This window comes from Lactuca saligna, chromosome 3 (assembly GCF_052625555.1).
Source record: "Lactuca saligna cultivar CGN05327 chromosome 3, ASM5262555v1, whole genome shotgun sequence".
Classification (NCBI taxonomy): domain Eukaryota; kingdom Viridiplantae; phylum Streptophyta; class Magnoliopsida; order Asterales; family Asteraceae; genus Lactuca; species Lactuca saligna.
Window position 1 is genome coordinate 73,767,629 of NC_136419.1, and position 15,407 is coordinate 73,783,035.

Below are 15,407 nucleotides of genomic sequence, written 5' to 3' on the forward strand. Positions count from 1 at the left end.
TGTCTGAATGAGAAATCAGATCGAAGGGACTCACCGAGTCCATGGCCTGGCTTGACGAGTCGGTGAGGGTCTGTCCCGATGAGCATGATCATGCAATAGCTCGGAGAGTTGGGGTCAACTCGATGGGTTGAGGTGGACTTTCTTGAGACTTATGAGGAAATGAGGGGACTCGACGAGTCGCATGGGTGCACTCGGTGAGTCGGGTCAAACATGGACTGTTGACTCAATTTTACTTTTGTGACTTTCGGGTTGGGTCAATCATGAGTAATGCAGACCATGGAGGGGTAAAATGGTCTTTTATCCACTTCAAGAGTTAGACAGAGAAAAATAATAACCATTAGTGTATTTGAGTATGAATAGAGTATTAATTAGAGATGTTATCCCATGTGTTAGGTGGAGGCTAGTTCGATATTTCTGAGTACGAGACTGCTACTTGCAAAATTGCGAGGTGAGTCTTCTCACTATACTTTAAATAGGGTGGTACTTATGTGTGACCAGAGGGTCTTATGTCCTTACTTGAGTTATGCATTTTGTCTGTGTGATATATATATACTATGCTATGTGTTACTGAGACCGGACCGGAGGGTCCAACGAGCTATGAGACCGGACCAGAGGGTCTAACGAGCCATGGGCTTAGAGGGTCCCACTGAGACACATAGAACTGAGGGTCATATAGAGTTATAGCCACAAGTGGCTAATATGTTGCATGTAGTATTTTGGGGAACTCACTAAGCTTCGTGCTTACCGTGTTAAGTGTTATGTGTTACACGTTTTTCTCAGGATTATGGGAAGGCACCGGCTTGATTGTACACACCAGTGAAAGAACTATGTTTCGAAGATCCTGGATTAAATCAAAAAATTATGGAGTTGAGATTTGTAAATTTAATAAATGAGATTCTTTTGAAATGTGTTATGGGAATTATATGATTTTAAATGAAAATTTTGTTTGAAAATTTATGGTATTACAAAATCATTAATAAAACCATAAATATCATTCACCATATAACACTCATAAGTCGTGTATATCAGAAATATTATAACAACTGTCAAATATATCAGAGTTTAAACATCCCCAGCTAAACAAATGGTGTGTGCACTACAATCATCACGAGCTTTTTCCGTTGCAACCGGAAGTACCTGAAACAAAAACTAAAAACTGTAAGCACGAAGTTTAGCGAGTCTTCCCAAACTACCACATACCATACACATAATCATATAATAATGTACATTAGGCCTTGCCCGCTACATTGGGCCCCGCTCGGCATCGGTAAAGTCCGGCATTGGGCCCCACCCAACATCGGACTGAAATCCGGTACACATATAAATATATCAACGATGCATATAACATAAAACCATAACATAAACATAACTTGGGCCTAGCCCATCACATCCGGCCCCACCCCGACATTGAACCGAAGTCCGGTATCGCGCCCTTCCCGGCATCGGATCAAAATCCAGCATCGGGCCCCACTCGGAATCGGGCCCCGTGCGGCATCAAGAATAGCTTGGTATACATAAACATATCAACAAATACATATAAACATAAACACATAACATAAATATATAAACATTCCTCGGTACCCAACCGGCATCGGACCGAAATTCGGAAGCATATAAACATTTCTCGGGCTTGCCCCGACATCAGACCGAAGTTTGGAAACATACAAACAGACACATGCAAGAATCACAAAGACATCAAGCACACAAACATTCCTCGGGCTTGACCTGGCATCAAACCGAAGTCCGAAAACATATAAACCTACATCGGGCACAACCAGGCATCGGACCTTAGTCTGGCATATGCTAACATACATAAACGAGCCAGCATTGGTACCTTCGACCCATTCCTACTGCAGGAAAACTCACCTCGCACTACTGAAGTCCCACGAATAAATATATGGCTGCTCACAGGTAGATCGTCGGACTATCAACATCAAATCGACAGTTCAAATACATAACCATATGTCCATGCTTGGGGTAGAAGACTACTTTACCCCTAACCTAAATTGATTCAAGCCCAAGGCCCAAATTCACACCCTGAAGGCCAAAAAGCCAAATAAACAACCAAGGCCCAATTATGGCCTAATTTTTCAAATTGGGCCCAAACCCCTCACATGGGCCTTAACCTAAAGTCTATCTAAATTCCATAGTCCATATACTTGTTAATAGTTGGCCCATCAAGAGACCAATCACCAAAGCCCAACAGATGGCCCATCTTGAAGCCCAAACATAATTAGGGTTTCTATCATACAATGATAATTAGGGTTAAATGTTCTTGCTTAACCCATTAGGGACTTAATCCATTAAGTCCATCACTCCATTAGGCTAAACGTACAACGTAATTGGGCATGACTTATATCTCAATCCACTGGTCCAATCGCGGGTCCCAAAAATCTAAAACTAACATCTTCCAAAATTAGGGTTTCCTAAACCCTAATTAGGGTTTCTAACCCAAACACATTCCATCCAAGACCAATATTAAGATTTTAGGTCCATTAGGGTTCTACTAGGCTGGGCACCACCCACTACCATCTCGGTAGTGGTGGTCAATGTCAGCTCATGGAAGCAGCCACCACCTTGTGGTGGTGGTGGGTTTGATTCTATATCCAAAACATTTCCATGCATATCTCAAATAGCAATCCATTCAAAATCAAATGCACACCGCCACCCAACACGGTGGTTGGTGGCGGCAACCATCACCTAAAGATGGCTGTGGTCGGTTTTCTTCGGATTTTCCGTCCATACAAATGCATTACACAACATTTGATCAAGAATAAACACACATACAATGTAACACACACATACGCACAACCATCCTTGAGGCGGCCGACGATGGTACAAGATGGCAGCCACCATGGTGGTTCGCTTACAGCTCCCAGCTAACCAAAACACGCACACACACACACACACTCCAAACAAAAGATCAGACCCCCAGAAAATACACACCAACACAGCCACCTCATGGCGACATAAGGCAGTCAGAGGATGCACGTCCGAGAATGGCAACACACTGCCTTGACTTCGTCTTCAACAATTATGACATTGTTCATGGTGGTTCTTCCGTCCGTTCACGATGTTACCGGGCGCTAGTATCACGATGGTGTTTTAAGGGCGAGGCAGCAGGCGGCGGTCGGTCCTTGTAGTTCACAACTTTGCTGTGAGCTTGAAGCAACACGATGTTGAATGGTGGCTCACACGGCGACATGGTCGTTGGCTGATGACAACAGTTGATCGGAGCTTAGATGCGTCGGGAATGAAGGAAGTCGGGTGGTTGCTTGGTAGCCGCTAGCTAGTCGGAAAACGAACTAAGTGAATGGTGGCAGCGGCCGGAGTTGGTTGAGTGAGGGTGGCTGCTAAAAGAGCTCCTAGGGTTAGGGTTATGGGACTGGTTATATACCCTGACTCACACAAACTTCATCCCAGAATGCCACAATCGGTCACTCCTTCTCCCTTTTTCTTTCAAAACAGATCCAAAAGTTACCATTCCTCTCCCATCACTCCAAAGTCCTTTCAATTGAAGTGCTAAAAATTACCACGTAGTCCTTGTCTTCAAAAATCCTTTCAAATTAAACATATAATTTACTAAACAACCTGCAATCCTCAAAATTCTTTACAAATTAGTCCGGAAATTACACTTTAACCCCCAAACTCTCAGTTATGACTTTTTAACCCCGAAAACCAATGCCATGCTAAATTATTCTGCATTTAGGGCGACTGTTCATTAATTAAAATTTATCTATTTATTTATTTAATAAACAAAATGTTGCAATTATCCTAAACTTAAATTAGATTTCGTTCTCAAAATCATTCCTTACCATTCGCAGTAATCCAACCACCTAAGTAGCAAGACCATAACCGCAAGCATACCACAGTTTTCACAAATCGACCGAAACCGAGATTCACCAGGTCCTAAAAATCCGAAGATGAATGGAATCCTTGCATCATGATCACATTTACTCAATTTGAAATCCGAGGTCTGAATATGGTGTGACACCGTGACAGACCGCCCATACAGAATCATTATAGCTGGATCCCTGCAGAACACTTATACCTGAAAGTAGGCTCATATAATCCTTCGATTAGGAGACTCGTCCCTACAACGGTTAGACTCAGACGAGAGTTGCGCAACACGGTAAAATCTATTACTCTGAGATTATTTAAACCCGCTAGGAGTGACTTAGCATAACCCAAGCAATCTGTTACTCTAACTATACATGAAATCCTAAAACACTAATATTGCCCGAAACATAGTGTTGCTACCTGACAGTTTTCCAGAATCCACCTAGACCTCCATGGTCCTAATTTGTCAATCAGTCACCTGAAATACCGGGTTCCATCCTAATCGCTGAGCTTAAAAGACTCCCACACAGTCGCCCACACACGACTTTCGAACGAAATCCTCTTCTATCAATAATTACCATTAGTTATTTTACCAACTAGTTCTCCATTACTAGCCAATCCCAAGAGATCACACAACTTCTAAGAACCATATGAACACTTCCAAAATCCTAGCAAAACCTATAGCCCGTGATGCTTGAAATCATACCACACTTAAATCTTGAAGACCAAAAGACAAATGCTCCAACCAGTACCTCTACAACGAGCCACTTCCCTTGGTGCTTCCATCATACAATCAATAACGGTTACTAAGACCACCGAATCTTGATGATGTTGGATAACCATCTTGAGGAACGCTGACCATAGACCTTCCGCATAACATCCCTGAACCGATCTCGACCATAAACCAATATGACACTGTAGACTCCCAACCCACAATTAGGGAAATGACCTCCTGCTACCCACTAATAATTCTTAGCATGCAAATGGCATATGACATCACTTGAAGATCTAACGTTAACACCAACAGGGAAACAACCCAAGTGTACACTTACCCAAGCCCTTGGAACGAAAAACTCCATCGTGCAGTTTCCCACAAGTGTTGCACTGAATCTGGCCCTGTTAGCCTCTAAAAAGCTGATATGAATTATTGGGTCTCTCCCCGGGACCTTCCAATATATGCACATGATCTGGTCCCCTCTTCACAACGTGCTCCAAGTCAGTATCATGTTCTCGGGCTCTAGAAATCATATAATTCTAGGCCTCGCACCCCGAGATACTCACGATCTCCCTGATATCATTCTGCAGTGTATCATGATACCTTACCTTCTTCATTTCCACATCCTATGCAAACTGTGGTACCTAATAAGCTCTCTCCCAAGGCTTTGCAGTAATCTCTGCCACAGTCTCAGTAGTCTGGTGGAGATCCAGAAATTCTTGCGCCAACTGCTATGCCTCAATGCGTGGACAAACTCTAGTTGGAATCTTTCCGAAATGTCATCGATGACATAGCATCAACAACTTCATCACCCAACTCACTACCAACCTTTTCCCACCAAGCACGTGCCTTGTCCCTCAGGAGGCATGGAGCAAGTCGGACCTTGTCACCTTCGAGACAACAGTTGGTACGAAAATCAATGGCGACATCTGCCAACCGTCTACTGCTATAAATGGGGTCCCTAACCCCCATGATAACCTGGAGCTTCACAAGCTCTGAACTCCCGAAACATCAACATAAGTGTTCCTATCATGGCTGCTATCTCAGTGCGGAATGCATCGAGCCTCTCATCACAAATCTCCAAATGCCCTCCTTGACCGTATTGAAGTTTACAGGAGTCTGGTCAATGATACTGTGCGTAATCCTAGATGGAATGAACTCCCTCATTTGATCATCGAGCTACTCGCCTCCAGAGTCCGAGCCTGGTCCCTTGCCGACGCCATATCTGCCATCCTTGATTCGAGTACGGATCCTCTGCTTTCAGTAGTACGGGCCCATACTACCTTCCACATCTATCCGTACTTACCTCAAGAACTGTCTTGACATCACCAAGTCCCTTCTACTACTAATGCTTCACATACTAATTTCATCCTAGGTTTGCCCTAGGGTAATCTCCGACCCACTCTCCACCATCAGCTGCCTACGAAGTACATGATATCTCCCCCCAACTAGCTCGCGAATACCATTACATATCACTAAGAACAGATAATTCTTCGAATAAGAGGTCCTACCCTACAACGTTTAGACTCAAATGAGAGTTGTGAAATAGAGCTAAACCTAACCTTCTGAAATTATTTAGTCCTCGCATATAACTTAACGTATTCCTTTACTGGTTAGTTAAAGATAACTAGGACTCCTAAAAGCACAAAGCAAGCAACATTCGAGCATTGAGTAAACACAATCAAGCATATTCTAATCAGGCTATCATATCACTAACTACACTATTAGCATACAGTTCAATAAGCTCATACGGTAGGCACATAAGGCATCCTTCCTAGATCCTTAGCTTTAACTAGCATGCAGTTCTCATACACATATAACATGCATACAAGGAATCATTCCTAGATCCTTATCCCTAATCTAGCATGCAGTTCTCATAATCATATCATAACATAAACTTGTATGGGTAATTTAGGAGTACTTACTTGACCTCGGCTGATTGCATGCACCACACCCTTTTTCTCTCTTCAAAATCCTTTTTGTAAAAATGATTTTTCTTTTAAAAAATTTATACAAAGTCCTCTGTTTCAGTTCAGACACACCTGAGAGTGTACCCAAATCCCTCAAACCAAGGCTCTGATACCAACTTGAAACATCCAAAAAATACAGTCTAAAATTTTGATTTTAAATCATTCATAAAACCATAAATATCATTTATCATACAAAAATCATAAGTCGTGTATCCCATAAATATTGTAACATCTGTCAGATATATCAGAGTATAAATATCCCAAACTGAACAAATGGTGTTTGCACGACAATCATCCCGCGCTCTTTCCCTTGCTACCAGAAGTACCTGAAACTAAAAATAAAAATTGTAAGCACGAAGCTTAGTGAGTCCCCCAAACTACCACATACCATATACATAATCACATAATAACATACATTGGGCCTTGCCTGCTACATCGAGCCCCACTCAGCATCGGACCGAAATCCGGTACACATATAAATATATCAATAATGCATATAACATATACATAACTTGGTCCAAGCCCACTACATTGGGCCCCGCCCGACATCGAACCAAAATCCGCCATCAGTCCCCGACTGGCATCAGACCGAAATCAAGCATCAGGCCTCTCCTAGCATCGGACCGAAATCCGGCATCAGGCCCCGCTTGGCATCGAGAAAATCTCGATATACATAAGCATATCAACAAATACATATAAACATTCCTCGGGTCCCGCCAGGCATCAGATCGAAATTCGGAAGCATATAAACATTCCTCGGGCTTGCCCAGCATCAGACCGAAGTCCGAAAACATAAAAACAGACACATACAAGAATCATAAATACATCAAGCATACAAGCATTCCTCGGCTTACCCCGGCATCGGACCGAAGTCCGGAAACATATAAACCTACATCGGGCACAGCCCGGCATTGAACCATAGTCTGGCATATGCTAACATACATAAACGGTCTGACATTGGTGCCTTCAACCTGTTCCTACTGGAGGAAAACTCACCTCGCACTGCTGAAGTCCTACGAATAAATCTTTGGCTGCTGGCAGACAGATCCCCGAACTATCAACATCAAATCGACACCCAATTAATAATTGGGTTCCAATACATAACCATATGTCAATGCTTGGGGTAAAAGACTACTTTACCCCTAACCTAACTTGATTCAAGCCCAAGGCCCAAATTCACACCCTAAAGGCCCAAAAGCCAAATAAACAACCAAGGCCCAATTATGGCCTAATTTTCCAAATTGGGCCCGAACCCCTCACATGGGGCTTACCTTAAAGTCCATCCAAATTCCCTAGTCCATATACTTGTTAATAGTTGGCCCATCAAGTGCCTAATCACCAAAGCCCAACAAAAGGCATATCTTGAAGCCCAAACATAATTGGGGTTTCTCACATAAAATGACAATTAGGGTTAAGTGTTTTTGCCTAACCCATTAGGGACTTAATCCATTAAGTTTATCACTCCACTTTTCCAAACATACAGTGTAATTGGGCATAACTCATATTTCAATCCACTGGTACAAACGCGGGTCCTAGCAATCCAAAACTAACATCTTCCCAAATTAGGGTTTCCTAAATCCTAATTAGGGTTTCTAACCCAAACACAAGCCAACCAAGGCTAAATATAAGCTTTTAGGTCCATTAGAGTTCCACTAGGTCGGACACCACCCACTACCACCTCGAGTAGTGGTGGTCAACGGCGGCAGCCACCACCTCGTGGTGGTGGTGGTTGTGATTCTAGATCCAAAACATGTCCAAGCATATCTAAATTAGCAATCCATTCATAATCAAATGCACACCGCCTCACGGTGGTGGTGGGTTTTCTTTAGATTTTCCGACCATATAAATGCATTATACAAAATTTCATTTTAAATAAACACACATAAAATGTAACACACACACACACACAAACACCCCAAGCACAACCATCCTTGTGGCAGCCGATGGTGGTACAAGATGGCAGCCGCCATGGTTAGCTGCCATGGTGGTTCCTTTACAGCTCTCGGCCAACATAAACACATACACACACACACACACTCCAAACACGAGGTTGGACCCCCCAAAAATACACACCAACATAATCACCTCGTGGTGACATAAGGCAGTCGGAGGAGGCACATCCGAGAATGGCAGCACACGGCCTTGACGTCGTCTTCAACAACTTTGGCATCGTTTATGGTGGTTCTTCCATCCTTTCACGATGTTACTGACAGCTGGGGTCACGATTGCGTTTCAAGGGCGAGGCAGCAAGCGGCGGTTCACAGCTTCCCTGGCAGCTTGAAGCAACACGGAGCTGGACGGTGGCTCACACGGCGGCATGGTCGTCAGCTAATGACGACAATTGATTAGAGCTTCGACAGGTCGGAAATAAAGGAAGTTAGGTGGTTGCTTGGTGACCGCTAGCTTGTCGGAAAACGAACTAAGTGAATGGTGGCGGTGGCCGGAGTTGGTTAAGTGAGGGTGGCGGCTGAAAGAGCTCCTAGGGTTAGGGTTATGGGACGGGTTATATACCCCGACTCCTACAAAATTCATCCCATAATGCCACAATCGGTCCCTCCTTCTCCCTTTTCTTTCAAAACATATCCAAAAGTTACAATTCAACCCCCATCACTCCAAAGTCCTTTCGATTGAAGTCCTAATAATTACCAAGCAACCCCTGTCTTAAAAAATCCTTTCAAATTAAACCTATAATTTACGAAACAACCCTCAACCCTCAAAATTATTTACAAATTAATCCGGAAATTACATTTTAACCCCCAAACTCTCAATTATGACTTTTTAACCCTCAAAACCAACGCCTTGATAAATTATTCCGCATTTAGGGCAACTATTTATTTATTAATTTTTATCTATTTATTTATTTAATAAATAAAATATTAAATATGACCACAACTTTCTCGCAAAATTATCACTCTAGATCACTTAACAGTTTTATAGTTTACTTTATTATATTTTTTGAAAATCATTCCTAAAGTTGAGTTTAAAGTTCAAATCGGGTCCCTGTAATTTGCGAAAAATTACACAACACGAATTTTTTATTTACTCTAATATAATCATACATTTTATATTTTTTGTTTTTGTTTTAGTTTTTTAATATTTTTTTCGTATTATATTTTAATTTTTTCGTATTTTAATTTTTAAATTTTTGTTTCATATTTGTTTTTGTTTTATTTGTTTTCATTTTTTTGTACTTTTAACTTTTTATTGATATTTTTCAAAAAATGTTAAATGTATTAATATATTAGAGTATATTACAATTTTGATAATTTATAGCTTTTGTGTTTTGTTTTTATTCAAGTAAACAAAATAGTTGTATTTATATTTGTAATTTCGGTCTAACTTATTTTTTATTTTATTTTATTTTTTTGTTTCTTTAGTGTTGTTATATTAATGTCACGAATAAATGAAAAAAAAATCATTTTTTAAAGAAAATTAAAGTTTCAATGTGTGATATAATTTGTAAATTAAATCATATTTTTATATGTGATATCAGTAGTTTAAATTTATAATATTTTTCAATTTGATAATAGACTAAATAATAATAAAAAAAATAATAATAATAATAGTCAGTGTCTATAAAAAAAACTTATTATAGTATTTTATATTGAATTCAAGTTAATTTACTTGAATCAAAATAAATAAAAATATTAAAAAAACATAAATAAGTAAAATAGAAAAAATAGAAAACAGAAGGTAAAATAGGTAAAAAAAAATCAAATTATTGAAAAATAAAGTTAAAAAATTATATATATATATATATATATATATATATATATATATATATATATATATATATATATATATATATATATATATAACGAAAAATAAATTTTAAAAACTATCTGGTATAATTTTTTGCAAACTATAAAGACCAAATTTAAAATTTAAATTCAATTTTAGGACTGATTTTACAAAAATATTAAAAAAAGTTAACCATAAAACTTGTTAAATGATTAGAGTGATAATTTTGCAAAAAAATTATGAACATAACAATAAAAAATATATATTACTGTTTTATTCAATTACAAATTAAAAAGTAAAAACTTAAGAATTTTATGATATCTATCTTGTATAAAATTCCAAACAACTACTTTTATTATCTTGGTGGTTCGAGCAATGTGATAAAAAGTATCGATGCCATATTGTTTACAATGAACAAAAAATTGCATTTTAGATAGAGGCCACCTAGTGAGCCAAGTGGATCAACATAGAGGGTGTTTGGATAAGAAAAAAAGATGTACTTATTGTTTATTGCCACAAAATAAGCTATAAGTAATAAGTTAAGAAGCTAATCCAAATACCTCATAATAATTTTTTTCATTCTATAAATACGTTATGTGAGACTCATCGCTTGCAATTTCTGAGTTTATAGGAGTTTTATTGTGAGAAGGAGAAAGAGATAAATACATAGATAAATAAATAGAGATAAAATTGCTATAGATTCTCAATAAAACTTTTGTATAAAATTTATATAAATAAACAACAAAATGACACATCATCAAAAGGAATGCTTACATGGCGGAAGTGGGGTCCCACACAAACCAGGATTACCCAAAAATGCAGAAGCTGGTATGCTTGCAATATGCCCAGGAATTTCTCCGATTAATCTATTTTCTGACACATCAAAATCCTTCAAATTCTTCAAATTTAACAACTCCTTCGGTATCTTTCCTATCAACTTATTATTAGAAATCAAGATTCGTTCCAATCCTTCCCCCTTACTCAACCATTCCGGTATCATTCCGCCAATCGGATTATGCGATAAAACCAAAGAAACAACTTCATCCATCGCCACTTCATCGCCATTAACGTTGATTGGTCCTGAAAACGAGTTATACGATAAATCAATTGTGTTGAAATGGCCAAGTGGGTCTCGAACATTTTTCTTGAAAATCCTGTTTATGTCGCCGGAAAAGTTGTTGGAGTGAAGATCGAGGTCCATTAGGAGGGAAAGGTTCTTGAATTCAGATGGAATCGAGTTCGTGAATCGGTTGTTTGACAGATTTAAATTCGAAAGATTCGTCATGTTCCCGATCCAATGTGGTAATTCACCTGTTAATGAGTTGCTGGATAAATCAAGTTCTGAGATTGTAGATGCCGACGACAGGAATCCCGGAAGCGGACCTTGGATTCCGGTGTTTGCCATCTTTAGCCGGAAAACTTTCAGTTTGGATAACCAATTTGGTAATGTGATTAGCTTCAGAGGATTAAATGACAAATCTAGAGTTTGTAAATTCTGTAATTTAGCAAGCTGAGGTGGAATCGGGCCTGAAAGCATGTTTCTTGATAAATCGAGTGCTTGAAGGTTCTTTAAGTTGCCGAAACTTGCAGGAATACTTCCGGTTAATCTGTTACCGGAGAAGTAAATATCGGTGAGACTGATCAAATGACCGATGGTGGCGGGGAGTTTTCCGGTGAGCTTATTGTTATCACATACCAACCTTTGGATCTTCGTAAGCTTCCCGATGGACGTCGGGATTACACCGGTGAGTTGATTTTCCGACATACGAATGAATTGAATAGAAACGAGACCACCGATGGAAGAAGGAATGGAACCAGAAAGTTGGTTTTGATTAAGATACAAAAGCTCTAATTTCTGTAGCGATCCAAGCGATTCCGGTATGATTCCGGTGATCTGATTATTCGACAAGTCAAGATTTTTAAGATGCTTTAGCTTTCCGATCGTTTCCGGAATGATTCCGGTGAAATTATTCTCATGAAAGTTAAGTTGTGTTATCGAAACCATTTCCCCAATCGACGATGGAATCTCACCGGAAAACTGATTTCCCGAAAGACCAAGTTCCGAAAGGGATTTAAAAGATCGGAAAATCTCCGGCGGGATCCCTCCGCTCAAACGATTATCACTAAGGTAGAGCTTTTTTAGCCGGGAAAGGAATCGAAATGTGACCGGAACTGAACCAGAAAGCTGATTGGCTTCAAGAAACAAGTGGGTTAGACGTGAAAGCTTTCCGAACTCCGGCGGGATCCCACCGGTCAAATCTTTGAGTTCGCTGAGGTCAAGGAGTTGCAGAAATGTGAGATTAGAAAGAGAAGGAGAGAGGGTACCGGACATGGATGTGTCGAGGATGGATTCGTCGCCGGAGACGAGGCCAGAACGGGAGACATTGATAACTCTGCCGGCGGAATCACAGGCAATGCCGTCCCACGATTTGCAGCAATCAGTTTGAGGTGTCCATGATTGTAAGAGTTTTGAAGGGTCTGCGGTGATTTTCTGTTTGAAGTCGAGTAATGCTTGATGATCAATAGGGTGGCATGCGTGTGATAATGGAGAAAAGAGAAGAGTGAGGAAGATGAGAGAGAAAGTGTATATGTGGGTTTGGATCTCCATTGAAGTTGCAGAGATAATGGAGAAGAAGAACAAGATTAGTGGGAACAGTTCCCTGAATTAGTTTTCTGATACAAAAGAATTATGTAAAGAAGTAAAGAGACCCTTTAAACTATTTAAAAGTAATTTGTTTGACTTTTAGTATATTATAGAAACTATCTAAAAGTACAATTTAAAAAAAAAAATGCGTTTTAAATGATCAAAATTTATAATTTTAATTTTTTAATAAAGAATTTTCTAATATGTGTTCTAAGGGCGAACGATTAATTAATCATAATTATTATTATAATTAAATATGAAATACATTAATTATAAAAAATATTACCATAATTAAATATAAAATTCATTAATAATCTCTATAATTAATACATTTCATATTTAATTTTGTTAATAATTATGATTAATTAATACTTCTTATATGTATCTTAAGTTACATATTAAAAAATTCTTTTTAATAATACGTTAAATTATTTTTACAAAAATGAGCAAAAAGAGTGAGATATTTATAATTTGACAAATCTCATATTTGTTGGATGACTTAAAAGATATAACACTACCTAGAAGCAAAATTTACTACTCATGATTTATTTAAATAATACCAATTAATTTTGTTGGAGTTGTAATAAAGAAATATATATCCTCTGACATAACAGTATCTAAAGTATAAAGAGTCATGGGAAGTGTTGAATATTCTTTCCAAAAGTATATTTTTATATATTTTTTGTTTTAAAGAGAGGTAGAAAATAGATTAAAAATGTAAAGATATAAATGATACCATGTGTAGCCGATATGAGACTCTTCTCAATGAAAACGAGTCATGACTTTGCATGTTGTTTGCTGCCACGACTGCTCAAGCAGCTGCTAAAACACGTCATTTATGACATAGGTTTTACAAGATCAGATCAGCTGTGTTGAGTGTATGCGGTGTTAGACGATAACTTTGACTGCATGTGTATTAGATATGCGAAATACTACATTTTCAACAAAAAAAATATAAAACATATGTATTGAAGTGATTGAGATCGTGTATAGTACGTAGATGTTTATTATACTAGGGACTTAGAGAGAGAGAGAGAGAAAGAGTAAAATTTAACATATGTATTATTAAATGATTGAGATCGTGTATAGTACGTAGATGTGACTTGTGAGATTTCAATAAAAAAAATTGTTGATATATCATAAAGCATAATGATAGCTTATTCGCATGTACATAAGGTGGAGCATTAGACAAACAAACATATATAAAAATTAAGATTTCACTAAAGGTTTAAGTTACATTTAATTAGGACATAAGTGAAATTATAAATAATTTAGAGTAAATTATTAGAGTTGTTTAAAAAAATAATCATCATTTTTATTGTCTATATGATTTTTTATCGGTTTCATTTAAATTGTGAACAATTTATTTTTGTATTTTTGACTTTTGTCAGTATTCAAATTTTAATCTTTAAGACATCTATTATACACTTTATAATAACAATATTGCCATGTTTTCTATAAAAAGATTTATAGAATACGTAATTTCAATGAACATTAATATCATTTTACATATTTATTGAATTCATATGCATAAATAGTTTGGTTAAATTAACAATATCTTTGGTTTCTACCGAAATGGAAAAAACTGATTTATGAACGACTCCAACGACACGTGACATCATTTTCGAGCAAGTGAGGTGTTCATGATTGTCCCAACATGAGTTTGGTGATGTATCATCCAAACTATGCCCACAGTTGACAATTGTGTCAATGTGAGGATGAGATATCTCAAACACGATCGGTTTGTAACGTATGCATGTGTTATTCCATTTGATATGTTTTTGGTTTGTAACTTATGCATGTGTTCCTACATTTGATATGTTTTTGGTTTGTAACTTATGCATGTGTTCCTACATTTGATATGTTTCCATTTGATATGTTTTTGGTTTGTAACTTATGCATGTGTTCCTACATTTTTTATCTCTACGCGAAGATTCCTTATAGAATATGTTGTAAAACATAACTATGAAGGAATGTACTCATAATTCACCCAAACATGCCAAAAATTTCACGATGACATTTATAAATTATGAATCAAACCATGTTCAATACATCTCACGCTAACCATAATAGAACTAATATATTATGAAAATATTAGGGCATCTCCAACCCACCCCATACTCTGTTTCTTCCTTTATTTCTTCCCCATTCTACTCCAACCCTATTCCATTTCTACCTCCATTTTTGGAGATATGAATAGTATTCCCCCATAGGGGAATACTATTCATATCTCCAAAAATGATGGTGAAGTTTGGTTATCAATTTTAATCATTCTTATTTTTATTTTATATATTTCTAGTTTATTTTATCTAATAATTATAATTTAAATGCAGTATTTAATATTTATAATATAACGTTGTATACTAATTTATATTAATTAATCATAAATATAGAGTTTAATTAGTAGAAGGGTGTATTTGATAATATATATAAGTTATAAAAATTGAATATTCTAAAAATATACTTTTTGGGGTAAAAAATGAAATAGAAAATAGAT

At 37.6% G+C, this 15,407-nt stretch overlaps 1 protein-coding gene across 3 annotated transcripts; it reads right to left on the reverse strand.

Moving 5' to 3' along the window:
- Nucleotides 1-1,017: 1,017 nt before the first annotated feature.
- On the reverse strand, nt 1,018-12,966 carry LOC145036861 (uncharacterized). 3 transcript variants are annotated; one of them, XR_013678564.1, is made up of 3 exons: nt 11,041-12,966; nt 6,481-6,851; nt 1,018-1,137 (listed from the first exon to the last, which is right to left on the reverse strand). XR_013678564.1 is itself a non-coding variant. In XM_078985358.1 (1 exon), exon 1 carries the CDS (start codon nt 12,872-12,874, stop codon nt 11,024-11,026), a length of 1,851 nt encoding a protein of 616 aa, XP_078841484.1. In that variant the 5' UTR covers nt 12,875-12,966; the 3' UTR covers nt 10,965-11,023. The 3 variants fall into 3 exon arrangements, 1 of the variants encoding a protein (XP_078841484.1); XR_013678563.1 differs by having other exon boundaries at nt 6,481-6,857; XM_078985358.1 differs by lacking the exons at nt 1,018-1,137; nt 6,481-6,851 and having other exon boundaries at nt 10,965-12,966.
- Nucleotides 12,967-15,407: the final 2,441 nt, after the last annotated feature.